The following is a 17,418-nucleotide window of genomic DNA, read 5'->3' on the forward strand; positions in this document are numbered from 1 at the left end:
TTCGTACGGGTGCATTTTATAGTGAATTCAGTACGACCGCAAGGTTTCGGGCTGATTAGGACTTGGCCCGCACAATCACTATCAGTGATGGTGTAAACCGCAAAACGTTCTAACTGTGGCGATAAGTCGTCCACCCGCCGTCTGACTTTCTCGCACGAAACGGGGTCAATTTTCGGACAGTTTGTGTGAATAAACATATCTTGGAGGTTCTTACTGTGGCATGAAGTTGGTTTTTGTTTTCTTCTTTGCTCTCAAGCACCACTTTTATTGGACTGTGTCAAATGTGAGTGTGTTTCGCGTTGCGCGCGGGAAGCGATAAAACTCCCACGTTATCGTTGCAGCTATCTTTGCCGCACGTCGTTCTTTACAGCTTGAATGCGTCGGTCAGCTTCTTGCCCACTTCGGCGGCCTGATCTTTCGCCTTGCCGGCCACATCTTCCACCTTCTTGGCGGCGTCCTTTGGATCGGGCGTCGTCACTGCATCCTTGTCCAGCTTGGGCGCATCCGGCAGAGCAGCCTTATCCTTCACCTTGTCCGTAGCATCCTTTGCCGCGTCCTTGGCGGCATCGGTTTGGGCGTACGCGGCACACACCAGCGCGAACAGCAGGAAAACGAGCGTGAGTTTCATGTTGAGTTCACTGTTTGAGTTGTAGCTTTGGAGGGTAACTGGAAAACCGTTGCTTGCGAAGATCGTTCAATCGAACACTGATGCTCCAGGTCGGTAGAATCGGTAGCTTTTATAGGTGAAAGATTGCGGTGCCTACCGGCGGCTTAGGTCGGGCGGGAAATGGGTACAATCAATTAGACTATCAGTGCGTCGGAATCTAGTCGGAACTAGTAAGAACGCCCTGATGTCTTACTAGATGCACCTTTGCAGCGCAAAAATCACACACCCCCCTTTTCCGCTGATCGGAATACAATCGTGTGGGAACGGATAAGACCTGGCTGCGGCTGGTTGCATTTTATGCGTTGCATGCAGTCATTGTGCCCTTTTGTCTACGGAGCTATTGGGGGGAACTTCCTCCGGATTGTGATTGTTGCTGTTGCGTTTGGGCAGCGCGATTTTGAGATGTCGGTGGATGTATTTTCATTGAACAAAATGTACGCAAGCCGTTATCGATCGCATGCAAAACACAATTAAATGCGTGCTGTTGCGCGCTGTTTCCGTGACGGGGTTTTGTTTACTAAGTAAGAGATTTCCGCGTGGTTTCGTCGATTGGCTCAGTTGCATCAGACAAAAGGGGCGTTCAGTTCACTGCGATATGTTATGATTATAAACAAAACCAAAAACGATGACATATTATTGCGAGGATATTGCTGAGAATCAAATCTTGTTGAGATGTGTTTAGTATGCTTTAATCCCTTCGCACTTTTTAGATATGATCTTCATGACTCATATGTCTATTAGTAGACTCTTTTGTATAGCTAAAACAATCGTGTGACCGGGAGGGATTTTTGTCAAAGACTCATAGTAGATTGTTGTCAGCTGTTGTCTATAAGCGGATAGTAAAACTGCTGATGATTGAAAGATTGTATTGCATGATTTCAAGAAGGTACGTTTATTACTATTCTTGTTACATGTATTTGTTATGTATTGTGAAAATGGTTTAGCACTGGTATCGAGGCCATAGAAAGAGTGTCTTAAAGTCATTTTAATTGAAATGCTGTTGTGTTATTATCAAAATATTGTATCTAAATCTGTAATATTGGTTGGTAGTCATAGTGCCTAATCAGATAAATGTGATATTGTTATTTAATTTTAATATCTCTACTTAATTTCTATACTTATGGATATATTACCACTGATGACTGAGGATGCTACACAAGAGTAAGCACGTATTACTCAAATAAGATGATCTATTAACTTTCATGAAATTATTTTTTTATTGATAAAAGCATTTGGATTACAAACTATTTTTTTTCTTTTTTTAATGTTTTTATATTATTTTGTGAAACTTTTAACACACCTATTTAAAATAATTTATTTCAAATGTCGTAACTTATTAAAGTTTCATATTGAATGTTACAGTTTTTATGTAAAACTTAATCATCTCATTTAATATTATCACTAAAATCTTTTAATTCAAAGCTTTGATAGGATATCGGTACTGTTTGCTCAAATAGAATGGGTCTGCTTACCCCTGCATAGCGCATACCACTAGCGCCATCTGTAGGCCAGTAGTGCAAGATGTCGCTAGAGGTTGATTTTGAAAGGGGAACGTTTCAACTCAAACCACAGCCCACAGAAGAGCGTTTAAAAAGTGTTTTAAGTAATTCGATTGGTAAAGCTGCAACCATTCAAACACGATTTAAAACATTTTTTATCTTCAGCAAATGTTCGATCAATTAACAAAAACCCAGAGTGTGATCAAAGCGTAGAAGACGACACAAGCAAATTAGTAAATAAACTTTCTTTCCTATTTATTGTTCTTATACTACAATGTGGTACTCTTAAGAAAATTTTATCATTAATTTCATCTTTATTCTGCATTTTCGTTCATCGATATGTGATATCACTGTGTACATAAATGGTAATAAATAGATATATCTCGTTGAAAGCCGTGCTAAACTATCTTCTCTTGTTTTTTTCTCTCTCTCTCATGAGTATGTGTTTGAGTGAATGTGTGCGTGTATGTATGTGTGGACTTCCCTATCCACTGCAATGCATGTGTACCTTCAAATGTGTTTCATACATTGTAGTACAACAAAATCAAACGTACAACAACGCTAGTACACTCCCCTAGTCGATGTGTGTTCTGAACATACGATAGGTTTTATCAAACACTCGAAAAATTCTTTTCCTCCATACTCTTAGTTTCTGCCTTGCGAACGGTAGTAATATATTTGATAAATTGTATACAAAACAAAAAATGTAGCTACTGCTTTTGTGAACGGTTACGTGGCGGCCCCTCGAAACGTACTGCCTTCGGTAGATTGGGCCTTGCTGCAACACATAAACGATCGTTGACTAGAACATACACTCGTTTCGCAATTTACTGCTCAAACGTTCAGTGAGCCTGCGGGGATTATCTTTAATAAAAGGTTCAGTAGAATATACAAATCGCGTAACTGTACGGTTTGATAAATAGATAAATAATTAAATATGCAAATTTGCTTACAGCAAACACACGCTGGGCGGTGGTCAACTAGATGGGTGGGGGGTGCTATTGTGAGGGGGGAAAACATTGAGGGACCAAAACCGAGCCCCAGGGATGATGAGGATGGATAGAACAAATAAATAAAAAGAATTCGATTTCTAAAGGTGATATTGGGGCATTGGAGAAGCACTGCTTATTTACAAAACATTCGCGCAGTTTCACAGTTTGGGGCGATGGGCATGGGAAAGGGTGAGGATTAAGATCTAACAGAGAAACAAAACAAAAAAAAAGATTATGTTTGTCTTGCTTCTCATCAAGCTACGATGCTCGATCTTTACTCGATCAAGAGCGCCGTGTGTTTTGTGTGGATGGGAACGACGTGGGCTACACGATAAGGGTTCGTTTTGAAGTGCTTTTAATGTCACTTCGATGAGAGCAATCTAATAAATATGAGAGGATGTGTGTGTGTGTCGGTGTGTGGATGTGAAGTAAAACATTTTTTGTTTGTTTATGTGGTTGTTCAGCGCTCCAACCGTTTTGGACGCTCATATTTGCACGATGAGAGCCGCATTAGTCCATTTCGCTCATGACGTGCAGCATCAAACGTTTGAAGGATCCACTCTGGTGGATCTTTTCGTTCGGCTCGCCCATCGAGTTGACCCGGTACGCGAACTCTGGCTGAGGTGCAGGGTGATTGGCGTTAGGCTTCTGGGGAAGAAAGGGAGAGAAGAGTAACAAAGTTGATGATGGTTAATTCGATAGATCCCTCAAAATGTCGCAAGAATCCGAATGATACATTTTATTGGTTGCTTAGATATTTGAAAGAGTTACGAGTTTCTTCTTCATCCTTCATCTTACATTCTGATTAAATGATCATCTATCATTGATGAAGCACACAGTAAATCCAAACAAATTCTTGATTACATCTGATTGCATCCAACTTGATGAAAGATCACATAGTCCTACCTTTCCAGGCACTAAACGGTTCGGGGCGAAGGTTTTCGGCTGAATCGGGTTCGGCACCTCCTGCAAACCTTCGCCAGTTCCTTCCTGCAGCGCACGGTAGGTTTCGCTCTTGCACGGGTCAAACACGACGGTCTTCTTGTAGCTGTTCGCGCAGGTTCGCGCAACACATGTCGTTCGTCCGTTCGTAGCAAAGTTTGATATTTCGTTGTAGCGCATCCACCGCCATCACATGACGTCCGGCAGGGTTAGGTTACGCGCGTGTTTATTTAAATGTAGACATGTAAGTGGATGTGTATGTGTGTGTGTGGCAGTGCCCGTTGTTTTTGTTTGTGCCAAATGGAATGAAATTTTATTTTTGGCAAATGCGCAAGTTTTTGCCCCAATCCACCAGGATGAGATTGAGACGATGGTGAACATTTTAGTGTGGTGAGGGGTTTTTACAGCGCCGACCACACAGCAATATCCATCGTGAGTGCATTTAAAAAGGACGAGTGTTTGTATTTGTTTTTACAATTTTTGGACACAATTTGGTACGTGCGGAGTATGTTTTGGGGACATTTCGGTGGGTGTCATAATTGATGTAAATTTTTAACATTTTTAATAGTTATACACAGTGTTGTTTGACCCACACACGATTGTGTACGATGAGTGGCAAAAGATCGTTTTCGGGATTCGAGTAAAAATTGGAAAGAAGAGAACAGAATGATACTTTGTTAGATAAAGGGACAAAAGATTAAGGACACTACAAACTAAACTTAAGCACATATTTTTACAACAAAACACATTCAGTAACAACAACAACAATAACATTTATTTTGCAAATAACAACAAACAGATATACTCAGCGTGTATATGAAAACGAAACGAAACAGAACGATCGTAGCATTAAATGTTCTAATTTAGATTTACCTAATCGATGTGTAAAATTGGTTCTTTGGTTTGGTTCCTTTACATAATAATCAAAGACTAAAACAACTCTCGAGTAAATTTAAAACTTAGTTAGAAACAAAAAAAATAGAATTAATAGTTTGGTCCTTTCATTTTCGCTTGACTTGAGCCTTTCTACTGCACAATTTGGTCGTTCTGTAACGTTTTTTACTTGCTCTTCATCTTCCATTTGCTTATATCACACATAAAAACATCACAATACACAAGCATCAACACTCCGCTTGAGAGCATTTGTCGTTCGATCCGATTGCCGAGTGGATAGGAATGCAAACGCCTTTCCCCATTCGCACAAACCCATAGACAAACACGGGGCGATCATTTCGCCCTAACTAAGTGTGTGATAATTTTAGGACGAAAAAAAGCAGACCGAACTGGCCACAACGGTTTCGAAGTGGACGCTCGAGTGGGGTTCTTAATTTAGACGATTCGCAAAAAACAACTCCAACAAGCTAGCATGCATGCACACGGGCTGGGCGTTCGCGTTAGCGGCGGGAGTATATTTTGGGGTTCAATTAGATAATGAAGAAGCATATGATGAGAGAGGACAGTGGTAGGGTAAAGGGTGTCTGGAGGCAAACGGGGTGGGAAACAAAAAACTAGATCGCGACAGAAGAGAAACAACGACGACGACGCTTATGGCTGCTGCAGGTCGGGCTGGTGATAGCGATGACCGACCGCTGATGCTGGGTCGACGACCATATGGTACGAGTCCGGTAACGGGGGCACCGGTGGTGGTGGACTGACCGTTTGCTGACGCGATGTACGGCCGGACGAGCAGGAGGAGTACGATTGGAAGGGGTACTGTTTCTGTTGCTGCCGTTCCTGCTCCAGCCGGCGCTGCTCGTCCAGTATCTTTTGCTTCTGCTTCAGGAAGGACAGATCGATGAAGATGCTGCAAATCGAGAAGGTCAGCTCAGATGATATGGGTTGGTATGGTGGTGGTGGAGGGAATGGGGTGTCGGGGAAGAGATCCGCAAGGAGAAGGGACAGTGAGGGTATCCAATGTTCAAGAAATAATCATAATCCGATCATTTTAAGAGAATAAGCAGAATAGACAGAATCATTCAGTTTTGCTTTGGAATATTTCCCTTTATGTCATATTTTTCATATACTATAAATTGGAGATTTTTTTTCGATATAGACTTTCAAACGTAATAGTTTCACAGGAATTAAGTTGCCATATTTTCACAGCGGACACCATCTAGCGACATTGAAAGCGACCAAATTTAGATTGCATCTTCGTTTGCGTGAGCTACATTTGATGTTGCGTATAGAGGCAACGTTTTGGAACGTTTTTGCACAATGGTGAGCGTTGAAAGTCAAACTAAACGAACTGGGTTGTGACGGGAGATGTGAAATGAGCGGCGTGGATGATGTGTATTTCAAGCCAGATTTAAATTAAAAGGAGCTTTGTGTGTAAGATTTGCGAACCACGTTTACATAAGCGTAACAAAAGCTCTGGCAGCAGCATTTGCACCGTTGGCAAAGAAGCGTACATTAAAAAGGCAAATAAAAAGAAACTAAACGCAAAAAAACAACAAACGAAACAAACTCCATAGCAGTGCCACGATCCAAACCACAGCTCTATACTACAACCGTAAACCGAATGTGAAATTTACCCTTCAATTTTCGTTGGCCGATGTTGGCGATTGTTGGTGTATCCGTTCGATCTAGAAATGCACGCGGGCGGGTGGTGTGTTTGCGTAGAAAAATTTAAAAGTTCATTTACTTTGCTAGGGACATTTGCTTCGGTACGTGGAGACAGTTTCGACAGATTGTTGGGGTGTTTTGGGATTGATGGGAATGGAACACGCTGTCTGGAAAGTTGATCAGTAATAGGACGAGTTGTTGAAATACTCTACGGGGTTTGGGTAACACGTAACTGATGCGCAATTGAAAAGATGAAAGGAAATGTTTGGAACCTTTTTGAAGACGATTGAAAATAGTGCTTGAAAATAGCAACCGTATTGGCAAATAAAGAGCTGGATGGAGGCGCATTGTATCTTGTTCTGCTTGATTATGAACATTACCGGTCCGGTTTAAATATTGATTTTTATTTTAACATACACATCCTTTGTTTTGGTTTATACACGTACTAGGGGATATAATCAACTTTCCACACAACCATTAGGGTACCCAGAAAGATTTCATTGGGATATACTCGGCCTCGTATCAGGATATACGCGTTCTCTACTTACGGGACGGTTTGCGTCTGCTGTGGAGCACTCTGTCTGATCGTGTTTTCAATGTTGTTGTCCGAGTATAGTCCGATCGGCGAGTTGAACTGCTTGTGAACGACCTGCGAAGATGGTTTGTTTAATCGATAAAAATATTTCATTACAAATCGTACGAGAGAGAAAGAGTGTAAACAGAAGAGGTAAAACAGTGAAAAGAAAGACAAGAACTTGTAAGCGTATGAAAGAAAAACAAAGTAAACAAATAAAACAGAGAACATAAAAAAACGAAAAGAAAACAGAAAACAAAAACAAATGAAAACACAAACAAACGCGTCATTTGCGTTGGTGATGGAGATGGTAAATAAAGTAAACATAAATCAACAGAAGAATGAAAACATAAAAACAGAAAGTATGGAAAAAAAGAAAACAAACAAACACACACTTAAAATTTGGTAAAATCAAAACAAATTGAGAGATAAAGAAAACACAGGTTGAGAAGAATTCATATATGAATCTTGTACCGAAAGATATGTAGTAATAGAAGTTGAAACATCAATGGTGGAAGCTCTGTTTCAAAAAAGCTTTTGCAAAAGTATAAGCAAAATTTAGAAGTAAAAGAGATCCAATACAGCACTCACAAACGCACTCAAACACACACACACACGCGCAACAGGATCATGGAAGCGAGAAAAAAGGGAAAGTAGAGAACAAAAGTAGACAAGCACCTTCGGACCGCTCGGTGGCTCTTCGCCAATCACTCGATGAATCACAGTTTCAGCGAGCTGCATATGTATGCACATGTTCGTTCGATGGCATGATCATGGTGATGATGGTGATGATGATGATGATGATAATCGGTTGTTTTTGTACGCAGGGGTATTTTATTTGTTGATCGAGTACACCGTGGTACGCATTTAACAAGAATCAAAGAATAAGGTTTTATTTGTTGCATTGAACAGGGGCGCAATCGGTTGGTCGAAAGACGAACAAGACGACCGGGTGGTAATGGAGGTGCGGGGGATTTGCGTTATGGCAAACGACGAATAAGGATGACAAAGAATACGAAATGAACGACATGACGGAAAGAGAGAAGAAACGAAATATCATAAAGAGTAAGACACGCAGAGTTTGTTCGCGATCTTGCAAACGTGATGGTGTGTACAGGGAGAGCAAGGGATTGTTTTTTTGTGGTGACAAAACATTCATAAAACACTCGCTGAACGCTACTTTATTTCGGGAGTTCCTAGAAAAACAAAAACAAAACAGCAAGGACAATCCGACAACTATCTATGTTTGTTTTTGTGTGCGTGTGGGTAAAGGGGGGGAATTTTTGAAGGGATAAAGCCATTTATAGGTAACATATTGTGCGTGTTTTTGGTTGTTGTTGTTTTGATTATGCCATTCCCAAAGTGGACTGGGAGAATAGTTTTGTATATGCAAGGGTAATGGTGAGTAATTGTATAACAATGGTGGTACATCGGGAAGCCGAGGTCCCGAGGGTCGCCGCTGGTCTCCCCCGACTAACGCCAGTACTGCTGTACCTTCTGTTTCATCAGTGAGTCTGTGTAGTCGTGTGCTGGTGGGGCGCGCATGGCCGGGTTCGGGTGGTGTCTGAGGTACGACTCTGTCGGGAGCGTATCCTTCTTCGGTACTTTCGCACCGGGCAGGACGAGTGGCGTGGTACGGTACGGCTGGAATTGAATAGGGGAAAATGGAAAGAGAAGAGAGGGAAAGAGAGAGAGAGAAAAAATACACACAAAGTTTAGCAAACACAACAAAAAACAAAAACAGTTATTCATTCGAGGAATGGAAGAATGTTTTGGGAATGTGTGTAATTTTACTTTTAAATTAGATGCTTCACAAAATATGTAGCACACTTTTTCCATGCTTTATTTATGATCGTTAGCATTCTTTGAAATTACATTGCTACCCCGAAAAAACACCATTTAATTTCAATCGAAATAAGATACACAATTCAGGAGCTTTGCTCTTAGAAATAATTATTCTTTGATCATTCCTTGGTTGCCATGGAGACGCCTGGTCGAAAATGATCTCCACTGCCAAATTCACTGTACCACTGAAGCGTGCACAGCTGAACACCTTAACGGTTGAATAACATTTTCATAGAGAAACACCTTTAAACCGCCAAGAAGAAATAATCCATTTTTTTTCTTCCCGTTCTCGGTCGGTAACGGTCAATTTGCTGTGTAATGGTTTCCACATGGCCCGTTGCCACGAGTCACGCTCGTGTAGAGGTCCGATTGTTGCCGTGTTGGTACGTTCCTGTACAAGAATTTGGTAAGCCAAACAAATTCTCCCGCAATTCTCGTAACCATCGGGACCAGCAGCGGTGGAGCAAAAGGGAAAGTTGTGCATTAGTAAACAAGTAGCGTGGAAAAGAAAAGCGGTACTGTAAAAAAAAACTCGGACCTTCATGCTGGTGCCAACAAATAAACAGCCCCAGTAGTTGCGGTGTGTAGACAAATTACCATTAAAAGGGTACAAAACTCGCACACACACAAACAAGCGTGGTAAACTCGTGGCAAAAGCCAACAAAACCCACACCCACTGGGTGGCTTTTTCGTGCTAAGCGGTTTGAAGGTTTTGCCCTTAAAGTAAGTGAATGAAATGTATTTTTAGCGATGTGTTTCTGTACTTTATGTCGCGTGTCCATGCCATGCCACGCTAGCAACAGGACGGGACGCTTCTCGACCTCGAGCAGGACTTTAGATTTCTCGAAAAATCTATGTCAATGTCACCCGTTAGGCGCGGGGGACGAACACGCACAGGGTCTCAACATAAGTCAGCGTTATAATTTATGATATGTTTGCTCATTGTTTACATGACGTATCATTGCAAGTGACGAAAATGTATAAATATATGACAGCTGAAGTCAGAAGATCAGAAAAAACTGAAAGTATTCAGTAGATCCATTATCTTCACTGCGTTTGTTGTTAGAAATGTCTGTATCGAAACACATAAATATTGAAGAGTTTTGAAGAGTTTTTGTGTTGGACTACGTTACATTTCTTGTCATTTTTATGTCATATTCTTTCCTGGGAAGTGCCTAAAATCACAAACTTTTGTATCTACTTGCCATGCATGCACATTTGAGCGAAGATTATATAATACTTCAACAAGTTCATCCCTCGCTACGTAAGTCCGCTTTGCCCTCCAAATGGCCAACGGTCGTGTTTTCTCCTTTCACTCCAGCACTCATCAGCCTAGCCGGTGGGGCCTAGTGAGCGATGAAAGGCAAACCATCGCCGTGTAACGAGCGATAAAGAGGAGGGAAAAATCTAGCAATTTCCACACCGAAACGGTCTGCCAAATGGCCAAACCGGTCATCGACAATGCGCGGCATTCGATGCTGGAGGGCAAACGGTAGGGTTTTCTTATATTTTTAGAACATGAAACCACTGAAACGCTCCCGCGTTCCGGGGGGAAAAGGGAACGTGAGGCAAAGTAAGATGGAGGCAGGATGGTGTATACAGTATGCAAACATCCGCACAAAATGTAGAAATCGTTGAAGCATTGGTTCGGGCAGGGGTTTTTTTTTTGCCTTCTTATGTCACTCACAGCCACAGTGATTTATCGTCAGCTTGCTCGTAATGCAAAACTTCGTTGTTGGAGGTGGACAGAGGAGACAAACACAGACATAGAGCAATAATTTGGAAAGAAATTTCACGATGGCAGAAACTTTCTAGAAGGTATGATAAATTGGCACCAGATTACACAAGTGGCTCGGTGGCCGTGAACGATCGAAACTGAACGAAACTGATGTATTGGATTCTTATTTTATCTACATCTTATGCTATCCACAGTGTGTTGTAGGTAGCGCTCGAATGAACCATGCCGACAAGTACTAAATTTACGATCACACACAGCTTTCGATCGCTCTTGAACGGCTGGATGTCTCAGAAGGACGTGCGTCAGCATTAACCTTGAGGGCTTCAGCCAAATCAATCAGCAAGCTACTAATCGCACTAAAGTTCGGTGGTCTTATCTACGCGTTCATTGGGAAGATTTTTTTCACAGCTCAGCTAATGAGGTCGTACGATCGCGTCACATTTAATGGTTGTTTGTTTCTCCAATAATCACACTCTCGCTTGTTGGAATGAGATGTCACTCAGCACTGGTCCCTTTCTGGAGTATATTAAATCACCGAATAATCCCACAAGCCCACAAGTACACTTAAACACGATCCGCTTACTTGGTAGTCGATTTGTGCCTCGTCGTAGTTTTCATTTCGATGCGCGAAATGAATGAACGCGGGCGAACCACGATACTGATAGGCGGCGGCCATTTTTTACTGCACGCAAGCAAGCACACTAAAGCAAAACTGTTCTACTCGCTTCAAAACACTTAACACTTAACTAAGCTCAGAAAGTAGAGCTGGAACAGGCACTAGGCTATGAAAGGTTCGCTAAGGCAAGCAAGGCAGGGCAAGATCTGATCCGTCGTTGTACGATTCCCGAGCGCAACTGACCGTCTTTGAGTTCGAGTCGATTCCAAATGGAAAACGTTCGACCTTCTGGCCTACTCTGATCGATCGTGCAGGGCAGGAGAGAGAGTATAACAGAGTGAAAAGGAGAGAAAGAGAGTACAATTGCGTTTGCGTTTTCTTTCCCACTGCTAGGATTTTCCCTTCGGCTCAAGGATCGCAGGACGCGCAGCCGTGTGGGTGTGTGGGACGTGTCTTAGGCTGTGACGTCCGGTGAATGATCGGCGATCTCCGGCCCGCATGAAAAGCCGTTTGGAGGGGATAGGAGCGAAAGCAGAGTAGCTGGGGGACCGTGGTTCGAGGGAGCGGCAGGGAAAAGCGTACTCGCGAGGCGCAAAATCCGAAACGCAGAAAGAAAAACATCACGCATCTAATGTGTTCGCAGGCGCGGAAAATGCGCGCCAACTCACTGGCTCGCCCCAGCACAAGGTACGGGTCCGGTCCGGTAGGTTTGTTTACGTATTGTGCTCTGGGGACGATGGGTTCGGAGCATCATTCCACGGCGGTTAGGCGTTTGTCTAATCGATTGATCTCGATCGCTCGTGCCCCGGTGTGTGGTTGGCTGAGTTCATATGGAACGGTACATAACCTGCAATGTTTTGGGGGGCTTGCTGTATGGAGTGTTGTTTATTTTGACTATCGGCCGGGTGAAGCGGAAAGCAATAAGGTACAGTAGGTACAGGTTTCCCTTTACATTGTAATCGTGTTGGAGAGTGTAGGAAGAACGCAGGTTGCATAATGACTTGATGATCGAGTTGTCCCGGTGTATTGGCGATCTGTTATGCTGGGGAAGGGTTTACGTGCTTCAGAGTTTAGACGTTTTTCAAATGATTTTATTTAATAGAAAAATCTTTCAATACAATTTTTAGAAATGGTTAATAAGTTCCATTCTTCGAATGGAATGTGATGTTTTGAAAGTAAAAGTAATTATTCCACAGAAATGGTGTTTTGATCCAGGCGACTTGAGTTTGAGAGTTTGTTTTCGGCCCAAGGTTTTCCACCACAAACAAACTCATTTGCCATCAAATGTGTTTGGAGGCTTTCCAAAAACTGAAGGGGATTAGTTCGGTCGTTCCACGGAGTCAAGGGGGTTATAAATAATTTAATATTCGCGAGAATTTTTGTGCCAGCAGTCATGGCTAGATCAAATAATAAATGAATAATCAGTAATTATATGACATTCTTTACTGTTTGGTAAGCTTTCAGTGGATTCATCTTTTGATTGTATCCAGTAATTGTTAAATTTGAGATTTATACACTCTATAGATACTTTCCAAAGATGATTTTTTCTTGAGGTTTCTTGAGGTTGAGGATTTTTTTCTTTCATACGTCTTCCATAAATTACATTGCGGACTTTTGAGGGCACAATTTCATGTAAACAATATTAATCAAACCCATTATTGCATTATTCGTCTCACCGCAGCTTCCATTTGGCCAGTTATAAAACCTTTAAATTACTACATTTATTAATCACACACGAGATGAAAGCAACGAGACCGCCCCCAAAACAGCTGGCTAGAGCACGACAAAAAAACCTCTTTACTTATTCACCACTCCGTCCAACCGTATCTGGATCGGTGCCAAGGAGAAAGAGTAAAATTTGTGTTTCATTTTCTGGAACATTTTTTCCAATCCAGTGTGGTTGAAACTCTGACAAGTTGTCGCCATTTTTACCCTCCGCCCAATTATTACATTCAACGTTCTTGGGTGGGAAATAATAATCCCAAAACAAAGAAAACTCAATTTAATTACCACTCCTGTTGGTGTGTAGCGTTACGCGCCCCGCGTTACAAATAGAAAAACAGAAAACAATTTTCATACGGGCAGCACGCGTTCACCTTACGGCCAGCCGTTTGTGTCCGAGGACGAGGACATTTCGCGTGACCTCATTTATTCCGAATGGTCGAGAAGATATTTTTAGCGACCGTGACAGGAGGGAACTCAATGGTACGGTGCGATTTTTGTGGGCAGTGCAAGGGGGCAACGGGAAAAGTCATACATCGAAACTGGCTAAAATTATCATCCTTTAGCACGTCGACGACCACTTGCCAAGCCGGTCGAGAGGAAAGGAACGAAAGGAGAGATGGGTTGATTGTGCCGAATGTGTCGCGACTAGGAGCGGTGGGGACAGACAGTGTTGGTGATGATACGTCTAGCGTTTGGGTACACTCTCCCTGCTGCTGCTGCTGCTCCACAGGTGATTGGAGCGGTGTGGTCTCTTGCTCGCAGTCGCAGTCAGTCATCCCTTCCGACCCCGACAACGGCAAACACTGGTCGCTCGGTGTCGGCAAAGGGTAAGGTTAGTGTTGAAAGTTGAACTTGATACTGGGCAGCGTGATGAACAGGAGCTGACCAGCATGATGCTGGCGAAGCGAGGGAGTCAATGTTTTCCTTTACTCACACTTGTTCGGAACTTGTTTTCCCGAGCGTCCGTAGCGCCACGGGAGACGGCTATCAAACCGGATAGCGGAGGGAGAAAAGTATCCGGCTGTACCACATGTTGAACGTGCTGCCCTTGAAGCAGACCATACCTTCGGACCGAATACTTCCCCCCTTATCGCTCTCTCTCTCTCTCTCTCTCTCTCTGCATGTGCCTTGGACTTGTGCCACTGTTGGGGTTCGATAGGAAAAGCTGCCAAGGTTTTCCTTTGGGTCTCGGTAAGCATGGGCACGGTTTGTTTGTGGCCCGAGGATGCCCGCACGATAGTTTCACTATCAGTTTCACATCGAACTCGTGTATGGTTTGCGGGCAGGCCTTGGGTGTGACGGATCGCTGGCTCAAGGTCATACACAAATAGATGGTGATGACCCTTCGCGTGAGCATATACATTTGATTAAGTTTTGTTTTTGTTTGTGGGTTTTCTTTGTTGCTATTGATGTTTGTTTTCGTGTCTTTACGCGTCACAAACAACACATTTGTTGACGAGTTTTGTAGCATGCTAGTATGCTTTTGATTCTTATCAACGACGTGGTTTTGGTAATGACGTATCATTTTGGATGGCTTTGCGTAACATTGTTTTCGGGTTTTTCGCAGAATCATAAAAATACGCGTATTTATTTTCGTTTATGGTGTACTGCGAGATCTTCAATGAGCACGCGTTAGTCTACGTTGCATTACAAGTGTAGCGCAAAGTAAAAATACGCGTTTGCATGAATACGAGCGATACGAGCACCCCTGCAAATCCGTTAAACGCCTGGAAGTATGCAATCCATAATCTCCTCTTGACTACGGGACGAGTGCGGGCATGAACAATTTTTCCACAGCTTGTAAGCGGAATAGCGCGAATAGGATCTTATGCATTGGTGGAAAAATACATACACACCGAATCGACAAATGGTTATGTAAAGAAATTCATTAAACATTTATTTTGGAACTGCTTATTTATAATAAAGGGTAGCCGGTTTATGAATGGTACAGAGATGTATAGAAAATCGATTCACAAATTTGTACTTGTTTGTCTGAAGATCATAGGGATCATTTTTAATTGTATTTTATCGTTTTGTTACCAAGACAAAGCAGTAGTTAAAGTATGTTTTGTTCAAAAAATTTTTACTGTCTTTTACTAATATCAATTACTTCTTCTTCTTCTTCTTTGGCTCAACAACCGATGTCGGTCAAGGCCTGCCTATACCCACTTGTGGGCTTTGCTTTCAGTGACTAATTGATTCCCCCCATAGCAGGATAGTCAATCCTACGTATGGCGGCACGGTCTGTTTGGGGATTGAACCCATGACGGGCATGTTGTTAAGTCGTGCGAGTTGACGACTGTACTACGAGACCGGCCCTCAATTACTAACATGGTAAAATATGTAGCTAAAACTCTACTCCAATCAAGTAGAAAGGTCAAAATATTATAATAATAGATATTGGAAAGGCTATATCCTTTACGAATTGCTGAACTTCTTTCCTAATAGACTGTATTAATAGTTTGCATTTATGTGCCTCTTATAAATCAGTGCTAAGTAACGTATACTAACGCTGTTAATACTGTGCTAAGCCTCAATTTATAATGCGTCTAAGATCAAAAAGTAAATCAGAGAGCTTAAGGCCTGAAATAGGATGTAAGCTGTACGGTGGTATAATGTATATAAGAAGAGCTATTGTAATCCAGCATACGTAGAAGAGGAGGGAATTTATTAGCCCGTCGGGTACAATAAGTATGAACGAACTTTGCACTGGCATGCGGGCATGATATCCCGTTACACTCCAAGTAGGTCTGATTGAACATTGAACATCGTTCAAAGATGCTAGATATTTTAAACAACAAACAGACCAATAAAATTTTGTGCTTGTATTACATGCTTTGGATCAAAACAACGCAATACAACATGCTTGTTTGGAATAGTTTAGAGACTTTAGAGGTTTAAAACAATTGTTAAAACCATTCAATAGAAGGCATACCATAAATTTATACATAAATCCAATTTTCCTTCTTATTACCGACGAGTAACATTCTGCCCCACAGTAACACTGTTGTCGCGGAAACCATCTACTGTGCCCTTAATGCATAGTTAGCGTTTGCCCGCTGGCATCCGTCTCGTTTGCCGAAAATACACGAGATAAATTTAATAAATTTTAACTTTTCCAACATTGCCGCAAGTAAATTTGGTACGAAATGCTCCAGAAAGTCCGCTTCGTCCTTCCCGTAAATCAAGGCCCGCATCATCCCGCAACTCTTTCCGTGGGGTATTTTGTGCGTAGTGCGGTAAAGTGCTTTGCTTTGCTATAAGGATTAGTGCCGGCGGAAAATCGCTAAGCAGCACTTGGCGTTTATTTGACGCTCACTCCGATAGCAATAATGTATGTGAAAATAATTAGTTTTGCTGCCGACGGTTCGGCATATGACTCGCTGCTCCCAGAACGGGCTGTGATCCACCGGTTAATGAAATACAGCGAGCCGGAGCTTAAGAGCATACTCGAGCGCGGAAAGTTTGCACAGCGGGTTTGGAATGGGAAGCAAAATTTATTAGCATGAGGCGATCTTGGGGATATCCGGACCCTCCCTGCAGCTACACGCGATACGAATAGTTGAACGAGTACGAAAAATTCCTCTCCAAACTAGCTAACTCCATTGGCAGACGCTGCATAATGCTAGCTTGTTAAAGAAGTTGCATTGTTAAATGAAGTGCTGGTGCGATAAGAAGTAGTTCGCTACTGGGTGGAGTTTTCTTTGCCCGCAACCACAGCGTCTTAAAAACTCACGTGCATCTACGTGAGCGCCATTTTCCATCAACTCCCTGCGCTTATTAGCGAAGGAAAACATCAGCCTGGCGGATGAAAGGGGCAAAAGGGATGCTGTGAAGGGTTCTTCTTCCTCAGCATTGTCTGTTTGCCGACAAGATGACGCGAAAGAACGCGAGGGGACTGTAAATGTGTCACAGGTTGACACAATCCGTTGCTACATACACGCACGCGCGCACACTCCACGAGGTTGTGGCACGAGCCATAAGCATATGTGTGTGTGTTGGCACACACATTTCCTTGCCCCTTTTCTCCAATTTTACCCCTGATCAACCCTTTTAAAACCGCTCGGAAAAGAAGCTGCAAAGATGGGTTAGGGTTCTATCTCGCGATGTCGCTCTGCTTGAGATGATGCGTGACAGAAAGGGGTGTAAACCCATCCCATCCCTTCGCATCCCGCGCCGGGGAGGGTTCGTTGCCGAGCACTCATCTTCAGATTGTCACTTTTATCAACCCCGGCAAGATGCGAGCTGCAAGTGTTGT

General features: G+C 42.6%; 2 protein-coding genes across 31 annotated transcripts in view; both read right to left on the minus strand.

Annotated features, from left to right (window-relative positions):
- Positions 1 to 207: 207 nt before the first annotated feature.
- LOC3290134 (uncharacterized) lies at positions 208 to 726 on the minus strand. The gene has a single exon (XM_556962.2). The coding sequence runs from the start codon at positions 626 to 628 to the stop codon at positions 365 to 367; it is 264 nt and encodes an 87-aa protein (XP_556962.1). The 5' UTR covers positions 629 to 726; the 3' UTR covers positions 208 to 364.
- A 1,734-nt stretch (positions 727 to 2,460) lies between these two features.
- Positions 2,461 to 17,418, minus strand: part of LOC1276916 (PDZ and LIM domain protein 3) — a 33,907-nt gene continuing 18,949 nt past the window's right edge. For 10 of the 30 annotated variants that reach the window (XM_001688784.2, XM_061663420.1, XM_061663416.1 and 7 more), the window contains 6 exons: positions 8,731 to 8,880; positions 7,915 to 7,971; positions 7,211 to 7,311; positions 6,632 to 6,682; positions 4,065 to 4,206; positions 2,461 to 3,806 (listed from right to left, as the gene is read on the minus strand). In XM_001688784.2, the coding sequence (XP_001688836.2) occupies positions 3,669 to 3,806; positions 4,065 to 4,206; positions 6,632 to 6,682; positions 7,211 to 7,311; positions 7,915 to 7,971; positions 8,731 to 8,880 (639 nt within the window). In that variant the 3' untranslated portion in view covers positions 2,461 to 3,668. Of the gene's footprint in view, positions 3,807 to 4,064; positions 4,207 to 4,848; positions 5,905 to 6,631; positions 6,683 to 7,210; positions 7,312 to 7,914; positions 7,972 to 8,730; positions 8,881 to 17,418 lie in introns of those variants that run through there. The other 20 variants (XM_061663432.1, XM_061663431.1, XM_061663427.1 and 17 more) reach the window with 4 other exon arrangements.

This window comes from Anopheles gambiae, chromosome 2, assembly GCF_943734735.2.
Source record: "Anopheles gambiae chromosome 2, idAnoGambNW_F1_1, whole genome shotgun sequence".
In the NCBI taxonomy this organism is placed as follows: Eukaryota; Metazoa; Arthropoda; class Insecta; order Diptera; family Culicidae; genus Anopheles; species Anopheles gambiae.

Coding starts and splice junctions, on each gene's coding strand:
- LOC3290134 (XM_556962.2), bottom strand. CDS start 628: ATGAAACTCACGCTCGTTTTCCTGCTGTTCGCGCTGGTGTGTGCCGCG.